Below are 21,209 nucleotides of genomic sequence, written 5' to 3' on the forward strand. Positions count from 1 at the left end.
TGTTCTTGTACAACAATTCAGCTAATCTGTAATACCACTAATACCCTCTCGGGGAGAGGACACTTGTATGCATTAATTACCATATATGAGGGGGCGTTTTGGAGAAAATACACACACACTGAATTTCCAGAAATATATATGTTTACTACCATCTTATCCCTTCATTGTGCCTTACTACTCCTACTACCTCTCATCACTGTGACTACACCTTATGCCTAAAACTCTTCTGCATGATACTAAACTCTTATTCTTACATGGAGCTGCCTTGGTGTCAAGAGGCTGTGAAGTTTGTAGCTGGAACTATACCAATGGAGCCCTCCGTTAGATGCCAGCAGGATCACGCAGAGGGGTGACTGTCCTGCCTTTAATTTTATTGACAATATCAAGAAAAGTCAGGCCTTAATTTGTGGCATAATTACTAAAAGGTAGGTGAAGGGGAGTAGCAGCATGTAAATTAGAACTTGAAGTCTCCTCGGTCCTGGAGGTGAAAGGACTGTATTCCAAAGTACTTCTTGATCCAATCCCCCAATTATGGTTTCTACAATCCCTCTTACTCAATTAATTTTGCAAAACTTAATTTAAGTCATAGAGATGACTGACAAGTGTACTTGTATTTTTTCCTCCCATTGAAGAATATGGGGATACAATTATGTGCAGAAATCATCTTTCAAGATGCACTTTTCTTGAAGCTTTGTCTTCCTGGGCGTTGGTTGATTAATGCAATGGGAAGTGGATTTCTATGCACTGTTTAGGTGTCTCTAACTTTACTATCTCGGCCCCATTCTTCTTTGTATAAACTACTAAGTGAAAACGGTCAGTTTTCCTGTTCACTGTGTTGTGGATAACTTCAGATTTCCATGAAAATTTGTTTTGCCTGTGTTAACTGCTGTACAGTACCATTTCAGGATGTAATATAATCCTTATTGTTTTTTTAAGTTTACTTTATTTCTTCTGTCTTAATTTTTATCCTGTTGCATTTTCATTAAATACTTGAAACACTACAGGGAAAGAGGAGGGGAGTGGGATTGATTGAATAACTCTACCAAAGAGCCAGAATAGGCACGATGGGCCAAATGGCCCCCTTCTGTGCTGTATGATTCTATGACATGCATGTTCAGCCACCTTTTCAGTAGGCAAAATAGGCTGTTGATTTCACTTAGAGCTCCAATGCTACTCCTTTCTCATTGGACAGGAATCCAGGTTTTCAAAGGGCGATCCATATAACATAGGACATGCTGTCTCCACGAGGTTTCCCACCCAGCTGCCTGGCTGAGAAAGGACTAAAATTGTTGCACATTGTGGGTGATGGATTGAAATGTTACCTAGTACTTGGATTTGGATCTATAACCACAGTGGTATGAATTGAGTATCTTCAGTAGGTTACCATGTAATTTTAAAGCTATTTAAGAAATTCTGTGGAGAGTAACCCTACCGTAGCCTCGGATGTTTATAGCGCAATTTCTGTGATGCTGTTGCTCAAATAAGAAAATGACAAAGCTGGATAAAAGAAAAGCAAAATGTGAATAAATAAAAGTAAGACAGACAAGAGACAATTTCACCAACAGTGCCCCTTTTAACAAATTGAGTTAGAAGTAAATTTATATACAGTACTTGTAATGTTTATGGAGGTGGAGAGTACGTAATTGGTCAGTACCGATGAGGTGAAGGGAACTGGCTGGGAAAAGTTACTATGTCTGATAATTCAGCTCTTCCAGTAACACAGAGTTGAAATGACAAGTGCGCTGAAGCACCCTATGTTAATAACTGTTATTAATTCAGCTCATTCACAATGTCAATCTTCATAATCCCTTTTCAGCCAATTACTTGAAGTCACCCACTCAGTTTATGACAATGTTTTTACACATCAACTTAATTAATCAATAAAAGCAAAGGATGGTTTGTTGATCATAATTAGTATTTTTTTTTTGCAAATGCTATTCTGAGAAACAGCAGTATCTCATACATAATTTTTTTTTTGGAATTAGGGTTTCAATGTGGCCAGTTGCTTTCATGACGAGGATGGTACCCAGCACAGTCCAGCAATGCAGGTAGATCTGCAATGGCACTGTGATGTGTTACTAAGATTTTGTTGTCTTAGAAGATGGACTGTTGATCATTTGGCTACACGCTGTACAGTGTCGTGCTAGTCCTTTTTTTGTTACCATAAATTAATTTTAAGATAAATTCCTTTGACAGTTGCCAAACAATTGCCTGCCCCTCGAACCCCCCCCCCCCCCCCATCCACTTCACCAATGTGACCCTGCGTTGACTGCAAGAAAGTGCACAAAACAGCCCATGGATTACTGTACCTCTGATTTTACATAACATAAGAAATAGGAGAAGGAGTAGGCCATTCGGCCCTTCGAGCCTGCTCTGTCATTCAATAAGATCATGGCTGATCTTCTACCTCAACTCCACCTTTCTGCACTATCCCCATATCCCTTGATTCCCTTAGTATCAAAATCTATCAATCACTGTCTTGAATGTACTCAGTGACTGAGCATCCACAGCGCTCTCGGGTCGAGAATTCACAACCCTTTTGAGTGAAAACATTTCTCCTCATCTCAGTCCTAAATGGCTAGCCCCTTATTTTGAGACTATGAACCCTAGTTCTAGACTCCCCAGCCAGGGGAAACGTCCTCCCAGCATCTACCCTGTCAAACAATGAGGTCACCTCTCATTCTTCTAAACTCTAGGGAATATAGGCCTAGTGTACTCGATCACTCCTAGGAAAATCCCCTCACCCCAGGAATCAGTCTAGTGAACCTTTGTTGTACTCCCTCTAAGGCAAGTATGTCCTTCCTTAGCTAAGGAAACCAAAACTGTACACCGCAACATACCATTTGCTTTCCTAATTGCTTGCTGTACCTGCATGTTAACTTGCTGTTATTTGTGTATTTGGACACCCAGGTCCCTCTGAATATCAGCATATTCCAGTCTCTGCATTTAAAAATTATTCTGCTTTTCTATTTTTCCTACCAAAGTGGATAACTTCACACTTCTCCACATTATATTCCATCTGCCATGTTCTTGCCCACTCACTTGGCCTGTCTATATCCCTTTGCAGCCTCTTTGCTTCCTCCTCACAGTTTATTTTTCCACCTAACTTTGTATCATCAACAAACTTGGATACATTACGCTCGGGCCTCTCATCTACATCATTAATATAGATTGTAAATAGCTGAGGCCAAGCTCTGATCCTTGCAGTACCCCACTAGTTACAGCCTGCCAACCCAAAAATGATCAGTTTATTTCTACTCTCTGGTTTTCTGTCTGTTAACCAATTCTCAATCCATGCTAATATATTACCCCCAATCCCATGAGCCCTAATTTTGTGTAATAACCTCTTGTGTGGCACCTTATCAAATGCTTTTTGAAAATCCAAATACACTACATCCAATGGTTCCACCATGTCTACCCTGTTAATTACAATCTCAGAAAACAGATTTGCCAAACACAGTTTCTCTTTCATAAATCCATGTTGCCCAATCATTTAATGATAATCTAAGTGCCCTGTTACCACATCCCGACTTTTCTCGTTCCCTTTGTGGAAGTGCTCAACAGATAGAGCTGAGATTTTGAACATAGCAGTGTTGGCAAGATTATATATATATACACTGTCCTGCTCTTACTGGATTTTCTGGAATTTTTTTTGGAAGAAGGGCACTGTTTCCTTTTGTACATCAAAAATGTGGTGATTAATCTGACGCTCTGTTTCATTGCATTTTACTTGAGTCTACTTTGGTCTGTATAGAATATCGGCCTTTAGTTGTGCAAGATAGCTGATGTGATCATTGTCTTGCATAGTTAGGGAATAAATACAGTTTTTAAGCAATAAGGTTGTTGAAATTTAAAATTGGAATTATCTGCAGGTTTCTGTTAGCACAATTGCAGTAACTTTTTTCTGGCTTCTTCATAGGTTCACCATTCCTAGCCTGTGAAGACTCTGTACTTGGGGGTGTCATAGTTCTCCGTTGCTGCAGATGTTCACTAGATTCTGAGTCGTCATTGAATACTCAAGCCCTCCTAGGTAAGCAATACATTTCCAATATGATTGCTATATTGAGGCACACCAGAATGCTGATTCATAGTATCATCATCAAGAAAGGAGCCTGTTTGTGCCCCAATCACGGTGATCTGTTGCTCATGTTTCTCCTGTTGGATCTTTTACTTAAGTCTACCTTGATAGTACCGCAAAGACTGTCTTGAAATTGACTTCGTATAAATCTTAATGAAATGTAATTTTCTGTCATGCTGTGTTGTCTGCAGGTGATTTTGGCCAATGGGTAAAAAAGAATCGTGGCAAGTTTTCTTATCCCTTGTTTTCTGAATCAATCAACTTAATTCTTCATTAGTGGAATTAGTGGCCCTATGATTTCCATTTTTTGCACATATTCTTGCGTTTAATTTTTTTGAAATCTTTTACATGTGGCACTAGAAAGCTAGCAGTATGCAAAAATAAATACAATACAACAACTTGCATTTATATAGCGCCTTTAACATAGTAAAACGTCCCGAGCCGCTACACAGGAGCGATTATCAAACAAAATTTGACACCAAGCCACATAAGGAGATATTAGGACAGGTGACCAAAAGCTTGGTCTTAAAGGAGGAGAGAGAGGTGGAGAGGTTTACAGAGGGCATTCCAGAGCTTCGTGCAGCTGAAGGCACGGTCACCAATGGTGGAGTGATTAAAATCGGGGATGCGCAAGAGGCCAGAACTGGTCAAAATTCTTACCACCATAACCTTAAATGAAAATTATATTCTTTTCCCCAGAAAACAAGTACATTTAAAAGTTTAAAGAGGGACTTGATTTTTTTCTTTGTTTTTATTTTGAAATGTTACAGAAGGGAAAGTAATTTAAATTTGTTCTTCACAAGGCAACTTAATGGTCAACATGCTATGCCATTGAGTGTTAGAACTTAGATTTGATCCTTTTGAATTCTAAATTAGGGGAGGTGTGCTAAATGGACTTGAGGTTACCTTACTGAAAGAGAAGTACAGTCAGCAGGCAGATCAGCTCCAGTTTCTCTCGTGCACACTTCCAAGTAGTATTCACAGAGCCATGGCAGTGGTTCTCAGCTGTCGAAGGAAAAAAAAATTAAACATTTTTCTTTTTTTCCTCCACCCAACTCAAGCCTTCAAAAAAGATTAAATTATACTGAATATTATCTTTTAATCATAAGAAAAGTGATGTTCTAGTGTTAACATATGGGTGGAAACTTATTATTTTAACCATCCCTTTACTATAGTTTTTGGGTAAGGGATATTTCTGTTTGAATAATGAATACAAAAATTCATGCTGTATGTTAAACCAGATTAGAAAGTAGGAAAATAATGATAAACATATCTCGCTTTAATTAATTAAATGCAATTTATTTTTTGTATGGTATTTGATTTTTTTTTTAATCACGAAAGCCTCCCTTTCATGAAACATTGTGAAATTTGGATTGTTAGAAGAAAAATCGAACAGATTTGTTTTGCAGTAGCGTGCCATCAAAACATGTGAAATTACTGCTGCAATGTTGCAAATAACCCCTCTTTAGTTTAATGTTAATATTTCTAGCTAACCTTTGTTACTGAATGGCTGTTTCTGTAAGTGTATTCCATTTCGGTTACATTTTTAAAAATTGTTCCTACACAGTTGAGTTTTTATGGAGTCATACCACTGAGAGTATGTGTGTTGGGTACATGTCGACTCAAGATGGCAAAGCTAAGGTAAGTGTAAGTCCGCACTAATAACTTAAAACTATGTACCTTTTTAGTAAATGTCTTTTAGATGATTGAGAGGAGATTTGATAGAGGTATTCAAAATCATGAGGGGTCTGGACAGAGTAGATAGAGAGAAACGGTTCCCATTGGCGGAAGGGTCGAGAACCAGAGAACACAAATTTAAGGTGATTGGCAAAAGATCCAAAGGCGACATGAGGAAAAACTTTCTTGCGCAGCGAGTGGTTATGATCTGGAATGCACTGCCTGAAAGGGTGGTGGAGGCAGATTCAATTGTGGCTTTCAAAAGGAAATTAGATACCTGAAGGAAAACAATTTGCAGGGCTATGGGGAAAGGACGGGGGAGTGGGACTAGCTGTAGTACTCTTGCAGAGAACCGGCATGGGCTCGATGGGCCAAATGGCTTCCTACTGTGCTGTAATGATTCTATGATTCTATTCTAATGCTAATTTTTAATTTTATGGAGGCAAGTTTCTCTTCTCATAGTTATGCATTTTACAGATGCCTATCCAAAATATTTTTTAACAGAGATCACACACAGCTGTGAGGGGAATGTATTTTTCAATTAACACAGATCATGCGTTTGCTCACTTAAAATGTATGTGGGATTTCACAGAAATGTATATTTTGCAGTAGCTTTTGAAGTGTAGAGCATCCCCTGAAGATTGTTTTCTATTACTAAATCATAAATTGTTCGGATCTCCAAACCTCTCTGACAGTGGTTTGAGTTTTTGCAAGGAAAAGTTCAAACTCTTTCACATTTCGTTCTTCCACATACTTCAAAGCAACAAATTGAAGACTTTTTGTGCTGAGTCTCTAAATATGCAGAGTGGTGCTCAAAAAGTCAGAGCCTTGATTTATATTAGAACTTAATAGTTTTATTCTATGTGTGAAATGTGGCTCAGTAACAGAGGTGACACTGGGACATTAAAGGCATGGTAAGTTGGCTGCTTGCTGAGCAGCTTCTCTTCCATTCTTTGACATCTGGTGTACATTGTTTCCATATTGCCCGCAAATTCTGCAGCTGGTATTGTTGAAGGCCTGACAGACGCAGCTGCTCTTCTCACTTCAATTTTAAATTACGCTTTTGACCTTCCTTTACGAGACTAATCCCTCTTCACCACCTCCACTTTGAGTCTGTGGCCACAAATGTTTTTCAGCAAGTAACCACAAATACTAGGGATGGAGAGTGGGGGGTGTAGTTGACAAGTTTGATCAAAAAATAATCTGTCAGCAAAGCTGGCATGTTGGTATTTGCCATTTTAAATTACATTTAACAACCACTGCCTTATTGGGGTAAACCAGCTAACCCATGATATGACATGTTGATGTTTTGAGAAGATTGTTTCTGGTTTTATTTTCACCCCATTTATTGGCTGTTTTTGTTCTTGGCAAAACTCTGACCTAATCCAAGTCATCCCTGCAATTATTCCTAGGATTCCTAGGCTTTCTCCAATTGACGCACAAGTTAGAACTGCATGGCAGTTCAGTTTATAAATACTGGTATACCTGTATTCAAGCTTTCTCCTCAATAACTGGGAACTTATTTAATGATGGAAATAGTCCACCGCCGACTATCCTCGGGTCATTTTTTTTGGCTGTACAGCCGAACAGCTCTGATTTCATGCTGTTTTTTCAAACAGATTTTATATATCCTTGTACAGTATTTGCCTATTTTTGCTTTAACATGGAGTTTAAAATCTGATTCATTTATCTATGCTGTAAAAGTTTATAGAGTCTCACACTGGACGTTTTCATCTAATTGTGTTTGCACAACAGATGTTGCTGCTTGTCTTTATTTACCCACTTTGAAAGAATTTTCTTTGCACTTATCAATTCAACATTAATTCATTTTTATCAGCCTAGTATTTCTTTTCATATATTCAATATTTTTAAAGGCCACATTCTTTAAAAAAAAAACACCAACTTCTCCACAGCTTCCATTCATGCTTTACTTAACCTAAAAATACATAATGGATGTAATTTGTAATATTAACATAAGAACATAAGAAATAGGAGCAGGAGTAGGCCAATCGGCCCCTCGAGCCTGCTCCGCCATTCAATAAGATCATGGCTGATCTGATCCTAACCGCCAATCCACTATCACAGAACCATCTCCTGAATCTAACAGAATTAGACACACAAAATAGGAGCAGGATCAGGCTACACGGCCCCTGGGCCCGCTCCGCTACCCACAGGGCCATGACCGATCCGAACCTAGACTCATGTCCAAATTCCTGCCCGCTCCCCATAACCCTTAATTCCCTTTACTTCTAGGACACTGTCTATTTCTGTTTTAAATTTATGTAATGATGTAGCTTCTACAGCTTTTTGGGGCAGCATATTCCATGGACATACCACCCTCTGAGTGAAGTAGTTCCTCCTCATCTCAGTTTTGAAAGAGCAGCCCCTTATTCTAAGACTATGCCCCCTAGTTCTAGTTTCACCCATCATCGGGAACATCTGACCCGCATCCACCCGATCCAACCCCTTCACAACCTTATATGTTTCAATAAGATCGCCTCTCATTCTTCTGAACTCCAATGAGTAGAGTCCCAATCTACTCAACCTCTCCTCATATGTCCATCCCCTCATCCCCGGGATTAACCGAGTGAACCTTCTTTGTACTGACTCGAGAGCAAGTATGTCTTTTCTTAAGTAACAACAGAAAATGCTGGAAAAACTCAGCAAGTCAGGCAACATCCGTGGAGAGAAATTTGAGTTGACGTTTCGGGTTTGACCCTTCTTCAAAACTGGAGAGAAAAGGAACTAGATCGAAGGCAGGGCTGCGATCGGACAAAAGAATAAAAGAACCAAAAGAAGTAAAAGAGATTAGAAGCTAGACGAGATGGTAATAGGCTGTGATTAGGTGTAAAGTGTACTGGCAGGGCAAAAGATAGCTGCCAGGTGTGAGAGAGAAACAAAAGGAAAGGGGGGGGGGAAAGGAAAGGAGTGGAAAAATATAAGTGAAAATGAAATAGGGGCCGAGGTTATGATCTGAAATTGTTGAACTCAATATTGAGACCGGAAGGCTGCAGAGTGCCTAATCGGAAGATGAGGTGCTGTTCCTCGAGTTTACGTTGAGCTTCCGTGGAACAGTACAAGAGGCCAAGGACGGTGAGGTCCGAGTGGGAATGGAGCGGTGAATTGAAATGACAGGCGACCGGAAGCTCAGGGTCACCCTTACGGACTGAACGGAGGTGTTCCGCAAAGCGGTCACCCAATCTGCGTTTGGTCTCCCCAATGTAGAGGAGACCGCACCGTACTTTCTTAAGTATGGACACCAAAACTGTATGCAGTATTCCAGGTGCGGTCTCACCAATACCTTGTACAACTGAAGCAAAACCTCCCTATTTTTATATTCTATCCGCCTAGCAATGAAAGCCAACATTCCATTGGCCTTCTTAATCACTTGCTGCACCTGCATACTAACCTTTTGAGTTTCGTGCACCAGGACCACCAGATCCCTTTGTACTTCAGTACTTTCCAGTTTCTTGCCATTAAGATAATAACTTGCTCTACGATTTTTCCTGCCAAAGTGCATAACCTCACACTTTCCAGTATTGTATTCCATCTGCCAAATCTCTACCCACTTACTTAGCCTGTCTATGTCCCCTTGCAGGTTTTTTATGTCCTCCTCACTCACTACTTTCCCTCCCATCTTAGTATCATCTGCAAACTTTGATATGTTACACTCGGTCCCCTCCTCCAAATCGTTAATATAGATTGTAAAGAGTTGGGGACCCAGCACTGACCCCTGCGGAACACCACTAGTTACTGATTGCCAGTCTGAGAATGAACCATTTATCCCAACTCTCTGCCTTCTGTTAGATAGCCAATCCTCTATCCATGCCAGAATATTACCCCCAATCCCGTGATTTTTTATCTTAAGCAATAATCTTTTGTGTGGCACCTTGTCAAATGCCTTTTGGAAGTCTAAATACACTACGTCCACTGGTTCCCCTTTATCCACCCTATATGTTACTTCCTCAAAGAACTCCAGCAAATTTGTCAAACATGACTTCCCCTTCATAAAACCATGCTGACTTTGTCCTATTAAATTATGATTATCCAAATGTCCTGTTACTGTCTCCTTAATAATGGACTCCAAAATTTTACCTACCACAGATGTTAGGCTAACCGGTCTATAGTTTCCAGCCTTCTGTCTACTGCCCTTTTTAAATAAGGGTGTTACATTAGCAGTTTTCCAGTCTGCCGGGACCTTTGCCGAGTCCAGGGAGTTTTGGAAAATTATTACCAATGCATCCACAATCCCTACCGCCACTTCCCTCAAGACCCTAGGATGTAAGCCATCAGTCCAGGTGATTTATCCGCCTTGAGTCCCATTATTTTACCGAGTACCACTTCCTTAGTGATTTTGATCGTGTTTAGCTCCTCCCCCCCCCTTTTAGCCCCCTGTTTGTCCAGTGTTGGGATATTCTTAGTGTCTTCTACTGCAAAGACTGATATAAAATATTCATTCAGTGTTTTTGCCATCTCCATATTTCCCACTATTAATTTCCCGGTCTCATCCTCTAAGGGATATTAATAAAGAAATACCAATCTGAAAACTCATGCTATGAAAATAGGAAAATGAAGTGATGCATTTCAATGAAAATCTTATTTTAAATCTTTGTAGTCCACATACAATGGATAGATTGTTTAGAAAAGCAGGAAACTTCACAGGGGTAATTTCCTTTTAAGAAAATTTTGGGTGGGCCATGTGATTTGTATGGTATAAGCTAGCCCTGAACAACAAAAACATCAGCCAGTACCCCTGGGGAACTAAATACCTGTTTCAGGAGAGTGCTAAGAACTGATTAAACTTGCCCTGTGAGCATAGGCATATGGAAATGGCAGTCAAAGCTACAACTTCCAATCTTGTCAAAGCATCCTAAGTAATTGAAAGATTTTTTTAAAGTTTAAATTAAATTTCATTTGATGGCTGTTGGCAGATTATGTAAACGTGATTCAGTTTAAAAGTAAGCGATTAGTACAACATTGCAGTGCCCCTCATGTACCGCATTTTTAATTGCAAACAGAATTCAAATTAATTTAAATTCCAACTATTTGTCATAAATATCTCCACAAACACTCCTTTTCTAAATTGGGCCTTGTTTAACCTTATCTACCTGAAAAAGTGATCTTGACCTAGATCAATTTTGAAGCATCTGCAGTAACACTATTATGAACTTCCAGCCTGAATCCAGAGCCAAATTTTCAGTGGCCCTTTAAAATGGCAATCTAAATTTTGGCCATCTCTATGTACCTGTTCCATTGCTTCTCTCTTGGTGAGGGAAATTCATAATCAGTGCACAGAAAAAGAAGTTTTTGGGATGTTGTGCAATTTAGTCCAATGTTTTCATCCTGGTAAAGAAGCTGTGGTGCAGGTAGATAGGAGGTAAAGCAGTGGGTGGGAAACGGGAAAGTAGTTGGAGCATGGCCAGCATTTTTTTGTTCGTGGACTGCATGATTCTACCAAGAACAGCTGAAGCTTGTCCTGTCAGCATAGGTAAATGGAACTGTCCAACCTTATAATTGGGGGACATTTTCTTGGTTCATTGGTAGCAAATTAAGATGATTTCAGATTACGGCACCAGGCTTTGGCATAAGAAAGGTATTACTTTGGCAGCTACTGTGGTCTTGATGCTATTTTAATATTTTTAAGAAATCCAAGGTACTTGCATTTTCTTGCCAGGCCCGGCATCAATGCAGGGATGGAAGTTTATATGACATCATGCAGGCATGCCGACTGGTTTCCAAATAACAGGACTCCACTCTTGGATTTTGTTACAGACTTAGATCATTGCAAGACATTTTCTTGGTGTTGTGCAGTTCCAAGTATGCTAGCAGCCCTCCAGTACATTGCCTAAGTGGCTATTTTTCATGTATGGGTTTAGACACTGAAAGATGATTTGCATCTGGCTGTTACTTTGTTCTTCCCTGAAGTGGTGTGGATGTGATGAAAAATTTTGTAATGTTGGGAATAGTGGGATAGATATATCTCCTGATATTCTGCAATGCTGCATGTTGTTGCTTCAATATCCTGTGCTGTCCTTTGTTTTGTTTTGGTTACCAGAATCTTTTTGGATTTCTGTGTTTTGGTTGAGCCAACTTACTTAGGGTTATTGATGAGACAATCACTATGTGTAGTAGTCATGATGTTCATGGTGATTGGCACATCATATTACAAAATCGTGATTTTTCTACAGCCATATCCTGGGATTATGCCCGTGTCAGTTTTTCCTTTCCTAGGTATGCCAGTTCACAGATATCAATTGGCATTTAAGGATTTATCATGTTCAAGGTTAGTGGATCTGATCTGAATTGATTTTGCACATTCAACATATTTGAGAGATTCGCAATACAAGTTGTTGGACCACTTCAGACTAGCTGTAGCTTTTGGTGTAGCAATGGTTGACATAATCATGTAACAATAGATTACATCAATTCTGACATGTTTATCATCCTCTGTGAACATCAGAACCTACTCAAAGTTTTAAGAGTGCAATACTATACATTCTGATGGGTTCTCCTAAATGTTAGAAACTTACTACATCACATGAGCTTATTGTAGTTTATTTATATCTGTCACGACAGTTTTCCAACAGTCATTGTTGGAATCATAGAATTTATGAAATGACCTTTTGTTTTATATTATTTAACTTTTTATTTTTTGCACTGAAGTAATCTTGGAAATTATTCATGTTTTTGGATACAGTGTGTCAGATATTCATTGCAATATACAATGAATTGCAGCAATTCATGTACAAATATTAGTGGCTTGTGGATGACCCTAGTGGTTTGTGCTGGTCTTTGTAGTTGTATTTTTCCACGTGAGGGGCTTGGGGGGAAGCTGGTTATGTTTATTCCTAAATTAAATATAGTTGTAAAAGATCAAATTGTAAGTAGTCATAATAAAGATGTTTGAAACCAATCTAACTTCTGTTACATGTTTAAAATAGGTTATTAAAAGAATATGATCTGTTTAAAGCAGAATTTTGTCCTTGTCATTTAAAATTATTTTACATATGTGCCAATATTTTATTTTCCAGTGAGCTGCTCAAGGTCTCAGTTCTGTATAGCCGCTAAGTAATGGACGAACAAATGATTTTTAATAAGCTTTCATCTGCTTACCCTAACGCCTCTTTTATGTTGGTTTTTGGAAGTTTTTTTTGCCAACATCTGTTGTCTTGATCAGTGGTGATGAAAGCAGCTTTTTTGTGGCTTATGGAAATGGCTGGAGATATTATTGCCAGTATCAGAAAATAATAGACTTAAGCCTGGTGCAGGAACAAAGCAAAAACTGTTGACCTGATCTCTACAGGTGCAGATTCTGCTCTCGATATGTTCTTCCAATTTTTGCCCTTCTGTTCTTTTACTAGTTAAACACTATCGGAATTATCGTAAAATAAAAACTCTTTGAAGAATAATGTGTTGCACAAATTATTTTTTTTCTTGGTACATTTTTCGCACTATACAGTCTTCTCTTCTTCTGAGGCAGTCCCTCGGAACCGAGGATGTCTTGCTTCCACATTAAAAATGAGTTTGCAGGTGACTGATGAGTCCAATGCGGGACCTACAGTCTCTGCCACAGGTGGGGCAGACGGTGGTTGAAGGGGCGGGTGGGTGGGGTGCTTGGGTTGACGTGCGCTCCTTGCGCTGCCTGCGCTTGGCTTCCACTTGCTCCCGGCGAAGAGTCTCGAGGTGTTCGGCGCCTTCCCGGATGCTTCTCCTCCACTTTGTGCGGTCTTGGGCCAGGGATTCCCAGGTGTCGATGGGGATGTTACACTTTTTCAAGGAGGCTTTGAGGGTGTCCTTGAAGCATTTCCTCTGCCCACCTGGGGCTCTCTTGCCGTGCCGGAGCTCCGAATAGAGCGCTTGTTTTGGGAGTCTCGTATCGGGCATGCAGTCAATGTGACCCGTCCATCGGAGCTGATTGCGCGTGGTCAGAGCTTCGATGCTGGGGATGTTGGCCTGAGCAAGAACACTGACGTTGGTGCGCCTATCCTGCCAATGGATTTGCAGGATCTTGCGGAGGCAGCGCTGGTGGTACCTCTCCAGTGCTTTGAGGTGCCTGCTGTACATGGTCCATGTCTCTGAGGCATACAGCAGGGCGGGTATCACTGCTGCCCTGTAGACCATGGGCTTAGTGCCGGGTTTGAGGTCCTGGTCTTCAAACACTCTCTTCCTCAGGCGACCGAAGGCTGCACTGGCACACTGAAGGCGGTGTTGGACTTCGTCGTCGACGTCTGCCCTTGTTGTCAGTAGGCTCCCGAGGTATAGAAAGTGATTCATGTTGTCCAAGGCCTTGTCGTGGATTTTGATAATCGGGGGGCAGCACTGTGTGGCGGGGGCAGGTTGGTAGAGGACCTTTGTCTTGCGGATGTTTAGTGTAAGACCCATGCTCTCGTATGCTTCGGTGAAGGTGTTTACGATGGTTTGGAGTTCGACCTCCGAACTATACAGTAACCTAATTTAAATACTACATTTATTATTCAACTCATGTATAATAATGTTTAAGTACATGCTTGAGAAGACTACTGCACCTTCCAGTAATATTCATTAGTTGGATGAAGTAAATTCACTGGAAATGTGGAATATTTCATGAGTGCTCATCTTTCCTTTTTGCACTTTTTTGCTCCTTCAATGTGCTTTAATAGAACCTAGTTTTCTGTGTCTTGCGCCAGAGGACAATCCTCGGGTCTGGGCATGGTCATCAGTTTCCACCTGAGTTTGTTTCCCTCTTTCTCCCCTGGCCCCTCTTTTTTTTAAATTTCCTCCCCAGTCCCTCTTGCAAGCACTATTTTCCTGATCCTTCACCGTGTCCTTTGGCTCATTTTCTTTCTTCTCCCCCCTCCACTTTAAAAACCTTCTCAAACCCCATTTTTCAGAGCAGGTTTTCAGTTAATTCTTGCACCTTGGCTTAACATTTATTCTGTTATCTCTTTTATCTATTTTATTTGTTTTCCTTCTTCCCCCCCCCCCTTTAAAGTCACCATGGGACATTTTCTATGTTAAAGGTTATATATAAATGCAAGTTGTTGTGTATTTTGTTTCCTCTCCTCCCCCTTTCATAGATAAATGGCGAATCTGAAAGGTCTTGTATATTCTTCTGATCAATTGTCATATTTATTAGATTTTAAACTAATAGTAAACCTCTTGTTTCCTGGACTGGGTGTTTTGTTCTGTCTGCACACGTGGGCATCTTGAAGTAATAAATCAGGTCAGGCATCTGCTTACAGTTACATTAATCCTTATTTGGTCATGCTTCTTCAGCTGTAATGTCTACACTTCTCAGCTTGTCACCATTTTTGTTCTGTTGAGTTTATTTCTACAAAAATCCTTTAAATAAAGTTAGAAAAATCCTCGCCATTAAAGCAGAATATCTTGCAGTACAATGAGAATGCCCTATTTGAATTTTATTAGTTCACTGATTAAATAGTATCATCACTCTGATGACAATCAGTATTGTAAAATCCCTAAATGTATAATACAGAATATTAATTTGGAATTTTTATTATTCCCTTTGTATGCTATTAATGCAAATGTTCTTTCAAACATATTTTATGCACTTCTGTTTGCAGTCTGCTGACCAAATGCAATAGTGAACTCCAAGTACATAAGGGTGATATGTTTTGGCACTTGACATTACCTCGAGCCAGATCTAGTACTAGCTTGGTCAACTGCTCCTCTCCATACACAGACACACATGCTAGTAATTTCCTATTGCTTAAATATAAGGCTGTTATTTGTCCCGTATGTTTGTTTTAGAACTCCAAAGTAACCCCCCTGCCCCCACCTTTGTTATATTTTTTGTGATGTGTGCAACAGTTTAAAGCAATTGTTTCACAATAGTTTTTTTGATCTTCAAACCCTGGCATTTCAGTTTTACTTTGAACTGATTAAAACCTTTCCATTGCAGTAAGCTGATCAGGCTTACTGTAATTAATCTAATGCTGGAATTGCTGGCAGACACAATTGAAGATTGTTGATCTTTGTGACTGGGTAACTAATGTATCTTTTGAAAAGTGGGCTGAGAAATTGCAAATATCCTCACACAAATGCAAAATGCCCCAGAATTCTAGGAAAGATTTTTAATAGGCTCCTGTAGAAAATACCAGTGATGAAGGGTGATGAATATACAAAAAAAAGGTGGGATTAGAGCATCTGGTCCCTCAAACTCAGCCCATCCACAGAGTACAGCCACATGTAACCATTTACCCACACCTTACACAATTTTCTGGGAGAGTCAAAAAAAAACAGAAGCCAGCTGAGGAAAAACTCTTGGCAGTTCCTCTCTGACCCTCTAAGACAATCAAACAAAACTCCATAAGGCTGCAGTAACTCTTAAATCTTTTTTATTTCCAGCTACCCTGCAACATAACTACTTTTAGCAGGAAATGTGCTCTCAAAGACATGTCTAGCTGTCTTTTGAAGGACTGTAGGGAATCCATACTCACTGCATGCTTTAGTAAACAGTTCTAAGGGCAGTGACTCTGAAAAGAAACACTGTACTTCCAAGCATCTAATCTAACTCCTTGCTTGTGTATTTTATATGCAAGCCTCCTAGTCCTCCCATCTCTATCCATCTCAAATAACCTATCCAACAGGACAGAAAATAATCCTTTTTTCATTTTAAACACCTTAATCATAGCTACTTTATGATTGTGTTTCTCTAATTAAAAAAATAGCCCAGTATGTTGAGTTTATCCTGATAACCAAGAGCCTTAAGACTGGGTATCATTTTAATTGCCCTTCTCTGTACCTTCTAGAGTGCCTCAATATCTCCTATGTGTGGGGGGGAAAAATGGTCACAATACTCCCAAATGCAATATCAATGTCAAGGCCTTGTACTGTCTAAGAATAGTATTATTAGTTTTATATTGTATTATTTTAGCAATACAACCTAAATCCTTATTTACTTTTCCAATGCCCTTACCGCAGTGCTTGTAGACCTTCACTGATTTATTGTATAAGATTCTGAGACAGGTTTTTGATCTACAGATGGAGAATATTGTGTCTTTTATTACCACAAACATTCTTACCATTTTGTATCTCAACCGATGTTGTACAAAAACACAAGTTCCTTGATCTATGCTGGTTCTATACTGAAGTGTCGGTCTTGGATCAGTGGTAGCACACTCTCCTCTGAGTCAGATGGTTATGGGTTGAAACCCCACGCCAAGACTCAAATACATAATCTAGCCTGACATTTCAGTGCAGTACCAAGGGAGTGCTGCCCTGTCAAAGGTACCGTCTTTCGGATGAGACGTTAAACTGAGGCCCCTCAGGTGGACATAAAAGATCCCATGGCACTATTTGAAGAAGAGCAGCGGAGTTCTGACTAATATTTATCCGTCAACCAACATCACTAAAACAGATTATCTGGTTATTATCACATTGCTGTTTATGGGGGCTTGCCGCGTACAAATTGGCTGCCATGTTTTCCCTATATTACAACAGTGCCTACACTTCAAAAGTACTTAATTGGCTGTAAAGAGTTTTGGGGTGTCCTGAGATCTTGAAAGGTGCTTTAGAAATACAAGTTCTTCTTTCTTTACCAGTGTAACAAGAAGAGCCGAACACACGAGAAAAACCATACCCAAACTTCTAAATATAAAATCCATTTGAATAATATAAACTCAGATTATATGAGTTCGCCCTGTCTTGTAGCATCAAAAGATCTGAATGGAAGGTTTGCAGATTTGGTTTGCATTGAGCATCATGTTGTGACCCATTCAATACTAAGTGTAATAATTTTTCTGTCTTAGCCCCAATGATAACTGAGTCCCCCCTCTTGGGGTGAAAAAGGAGTTAGAAAAATGTAGTAGTTTTCAACATAGCTGCCAGTAAAATGTGTAGTCACCCAACCAATTTATGTCATCATAGTCTTTAATAACTCAAAAGCACTTTGCACTTTTTTTCCTCCAGTCAGACTTTTGAGGGATGCTGGAATTCTAGGGAAAATGCATATTCAATGTAATTGTAGGGTTAATTGCAAGTGCAAATACAGTAGTTCATTTTTCAGATTACGAGTCAGTAATTGAGGCAGCGCTTGTTTCCATTGCATGCCAAACAATCTATTGTACAGATGTATTTATCTAGAATTTTAAAGTGGTTAATATGTTTATTCACAGACTCACATTTCAAGGCTTCCACCAGGAGCTGTGGCAGGGCAGTCGCTGGCAATAGAAGGCGGTGTTTGCAGGCTTCGAAGCCCTGTGAACTGAACATGCTTGACTTTCTTAAATGGCACCACGCACAGCCTCAGATGGACTACCCAGCTATAGTGTATTTTGTATATTTTAATTATGTAAAGGATATTGAGAGTTTTATCTTTTTTGGTACAATAATAAGAATTGCACTTTGTACTTTATCCTGGTTATGCTAGTAAGTGCTGCTTTATTCTAAGCATATCATCTCTCTGCTTAAAATGAAGATGATTGTCGTTGACTTCTCTGGAGTGTTTATCCTGTTGTGAAATATTATCTTTTTTGTGACTAATATACAGTCTCCCAAAAATACTTAATGTGAAAGAACCCTTCCTCCCAGTTGACTTGAGTTTCAGTCAATGCATTGCATTCCATATTTTCCATTCAAAAGATTCAGGACCGTGCTGTATCTATATGCTATATCTGGCACTAAATTTAGTAGCTATTAGATGTCTATAACTTCAATATTATTGGGATCACTTCATAAGGTAACTAGTTATTTAGTTAATACCACATAGGGCTGCTTGTCAATTTGAGGTTTGATCAGGTATATTCATTTTACATTTACAGAGGAAATTATAATAGATGTGATTGTGTGCACAATACAGTAGTGTGCTGTAATGTGTTAAACTTAGCATTGAATGACCTAAATGTGAAACTGTTAACCTTGTGCTATTAGTACTATCATGCAGGACATGATCCTGAATTCATCGGCAATTTTGGCTGAAAATATGGTGACGTGTAATGTAGGTGAAAATTATATGCTTAAGACATAAATAGTAAAATTGCATATTTAACAGGACTCAGTGCAATGGGTGTAGATCCTAAATGTTTGTATTTTTATTTTAAATTGCATACAATTAACAGTCATTAGGTATACACTGAAGTCAAATTGACTGCATCATGATATCCTGTGAAACAGTACGTACTTTCACATTTTTCTTCAACAAACGCTGGTGTGTGCAGACACTTGATTCTGCTGCTTTAGCCCATTTAGGTAGCTTTCTTTGAACAGGAGCACCTGATCACAGAATGGTTACAGCATGGAAGAAAGCCATTTGACCCATCGAGCCCGTGTCGACTCTCAGCTAGTCCCACTCCCCTGCCCTTTCCCCGTAGCCCTGCAAAATGTTTTCCTTCAGATACTTCTCCAACTCCCTTTTGAAAGCCGTGATTGAATCTGCCTCCACCACCCTTTCAGGCAGTGCATTCCAGATCTTAACCACTCGCTGCGTAAAAAAGTTTTTTCTTGCGTCGCCTTTGGTTCTTTTGCCAGTCATGTTAAATCTGTGTCCTCTGGTTCTCGACCTTTCCGCCAATGGGAACAGTTTCTCTACTCTGTCCAGACCCCTCATGATTTTGAACACCTCTATCAAATCTCCTCTCATCTTCTCTGCTCCAAGGAGAACAACCCCAGCTTCTCCAGTCTATCAACGTAACTGAGGTCCCTCATTCCTGGAATCATTCTCGTAAATCTTTTCTGCACCTTCTCTAAGGCCTTCACATCCTTCCTAAAGTTTGGTGCCCAAAATTGGACACAGTACTTCAGTTGGGGCTGAACCAGTGTTTTATACTTGTTCATCATAATTTCCACACTTTTGTACTCTATACCTTATGAAGCCCAGGACCCCGTAAGCCTATTTAACTGCTTTCTCAACCTGTCCTGCCACCTTCAACAATTTGAGCACACATACTCGTAGGTCTCTCTGTTCGTGTACACCCTTTAGGATTGTACCATTTAGTTTATATGTCCTCTCATTCTTTCTACCAAAATGTATCACTTTGCACTTTTCTACGTTAAATTTCCATCTGCCACGTGACTTCCTGAAGTCTATCATTCCTCCTCACTGTTCACTATTGCTGATGTGCTGGACCTGGCTACAACAACAATAACTTGTATTTATATAGCGCCTTTAATGTAGTAAAACGTTCCTAGGCGCTTCACGGGAGCGTTATCTAACAAAATTTGACACCGAGCCACATGAGATATTAGGGCAGATGACAGTAGGTTTTAAGGAGCGCCTTAAAGGAGTAGAGAAAGGTGGAGAGGTTTAGGAAGGGAATTCCAGGGCTTAGGGCCTTGGCAGCTGAAGGCACGGCCGCCAATGGTGGAGCAATTAAAATGGTCTAGCTTGTAATACCAGTTTATCTTCTGCCATCCATTGTGTTTGCTGCAGGAGATGTTGCTGTGTTCTACAGTGGAGCTTCTTTATAACAAATTGTGATAATTAATCTCCTGCTTATAACCAACTTTTTCTGTAGTTCTGAAATGCTCTACTGTCGTCGGTAGGAGAGCTCGGAACCTCGGCCCCTCGGCCAATGAATTCCTGTTTGGAAGAAGTACTTGATCAGTCCCCATCAGTTTGGAATGTTGAAGTTTGACTGTATCTGATGTATTAAACCCAAGGTAGTCTTTTTTAATTTGTGGATCGAGGACAATCGTGGCGGTGAATAAGTTAAAGAGTATAATGTTGAAAATAGATTATACATTTTTAGGAAACTAAATTGCAATATCTGTTCATAACGTGAAACATTTCTCATTATTATGATTACATGGCAGTGTTCCTGTTTGCTATTTTTCCCATTCTCTCCCATACAGATTTTTAAAAGGTATTGTCACCAGCTTATCATTACATCTGGTGACTCCTTATTCCCTGAATTTCAGGATTCTGAGTTAAAAGGTGTGCCTCAAAGCTGCATTCGAAGCAATAGCAAACTTTTATAATAACAGATTGATGGCAGTTTGAAGTCTGTTTTGAAGTGCCAGTCTATTATTGCATTTTAAATGTGTGATAGAAAACTAAAGGACTAAAGGTCTTTAATACCTTCCTGACCATCAGTAAACCAATGAGTGGCCATTTTTCATTTGTTAATGAAATGGTTAGAAGTGTTGAACTTCGATTTACAGCCACGGAAACCCAAATTGTGGTGATGGGAGGGAAATAAGGAATTTGATTTTCAGTGACCATGGACTAAAGTTATAGTTTGTAAATTTAGATACTTTACAGTTAAGCTTAGATGTGATATTTTAAATTGAGTTTACAGAAAAGGTAAATAGTTTTGTATATGTAGCTCTATCTTGAGCAAGGTTTGATCTTATGAGAATTGGTGTTGCACTGTATTAATTCCACTATATATTCTATGTAAACTGCCAGGGGTAAATGAAGAGCTTGCAACGGTGCTTTTAATTGATAATTATAAAATATTATGCTAATGTTTTGTATTATATCCTTTAATAACATTTTTGGGGGGAAAAGATTTCT

The 21,209-nt window shown here is 39.5% G+C and overlaps 1 protein-coding gene across 9 annotated transcripts in view; it reads left to right on the top strand.

The window, feature by feature from the left end:
• tasp1 (taspase, threonine aspartase, 1) overlaps nucleotides 1–21,209 on the top strand; it is a 191,716-nt gene that overhangs the window by 154,503 nt on the left and 16,004 nt on the right. For 2 of the 9 annotated variants that reach the window (XM_085981660.1, XM_085981659.1), the window contains exons 11-12: nucleotides 3,920–4,030; nucleotides 17,872–20,353. In XM_085981660.1, the coding sequence (XP_085837786.1) occupies nucleotides 3,920–4,030; nucleotides 17,872–18,125 (365 nt within the window). In that variant the 3' untranslated portion in view covers nucleotides 18,126–20,353. The other 7 variants (XM_085981662.1, XM_085981663.1, XM_085981661.1 and 4 more) reach the window with 7 other exon arrangements.

Source organism: Somniosus microcephalus, chromosome 3, assembly GCF_052327205.1.
Source record: "Somniosus microcephalus isolate GS21.2 chromosome 3, FLI_Smic_1.0, whole genome shotgun sequence".
In the NCBI taxonomy this organism is placed as follows: domain Eukaryota; kingdom Metazoa; phylum Chordata; class Chondrichthyes; order Squaliformes; family Somniosidae; genus Somniosus; species Somniosus microcephalus.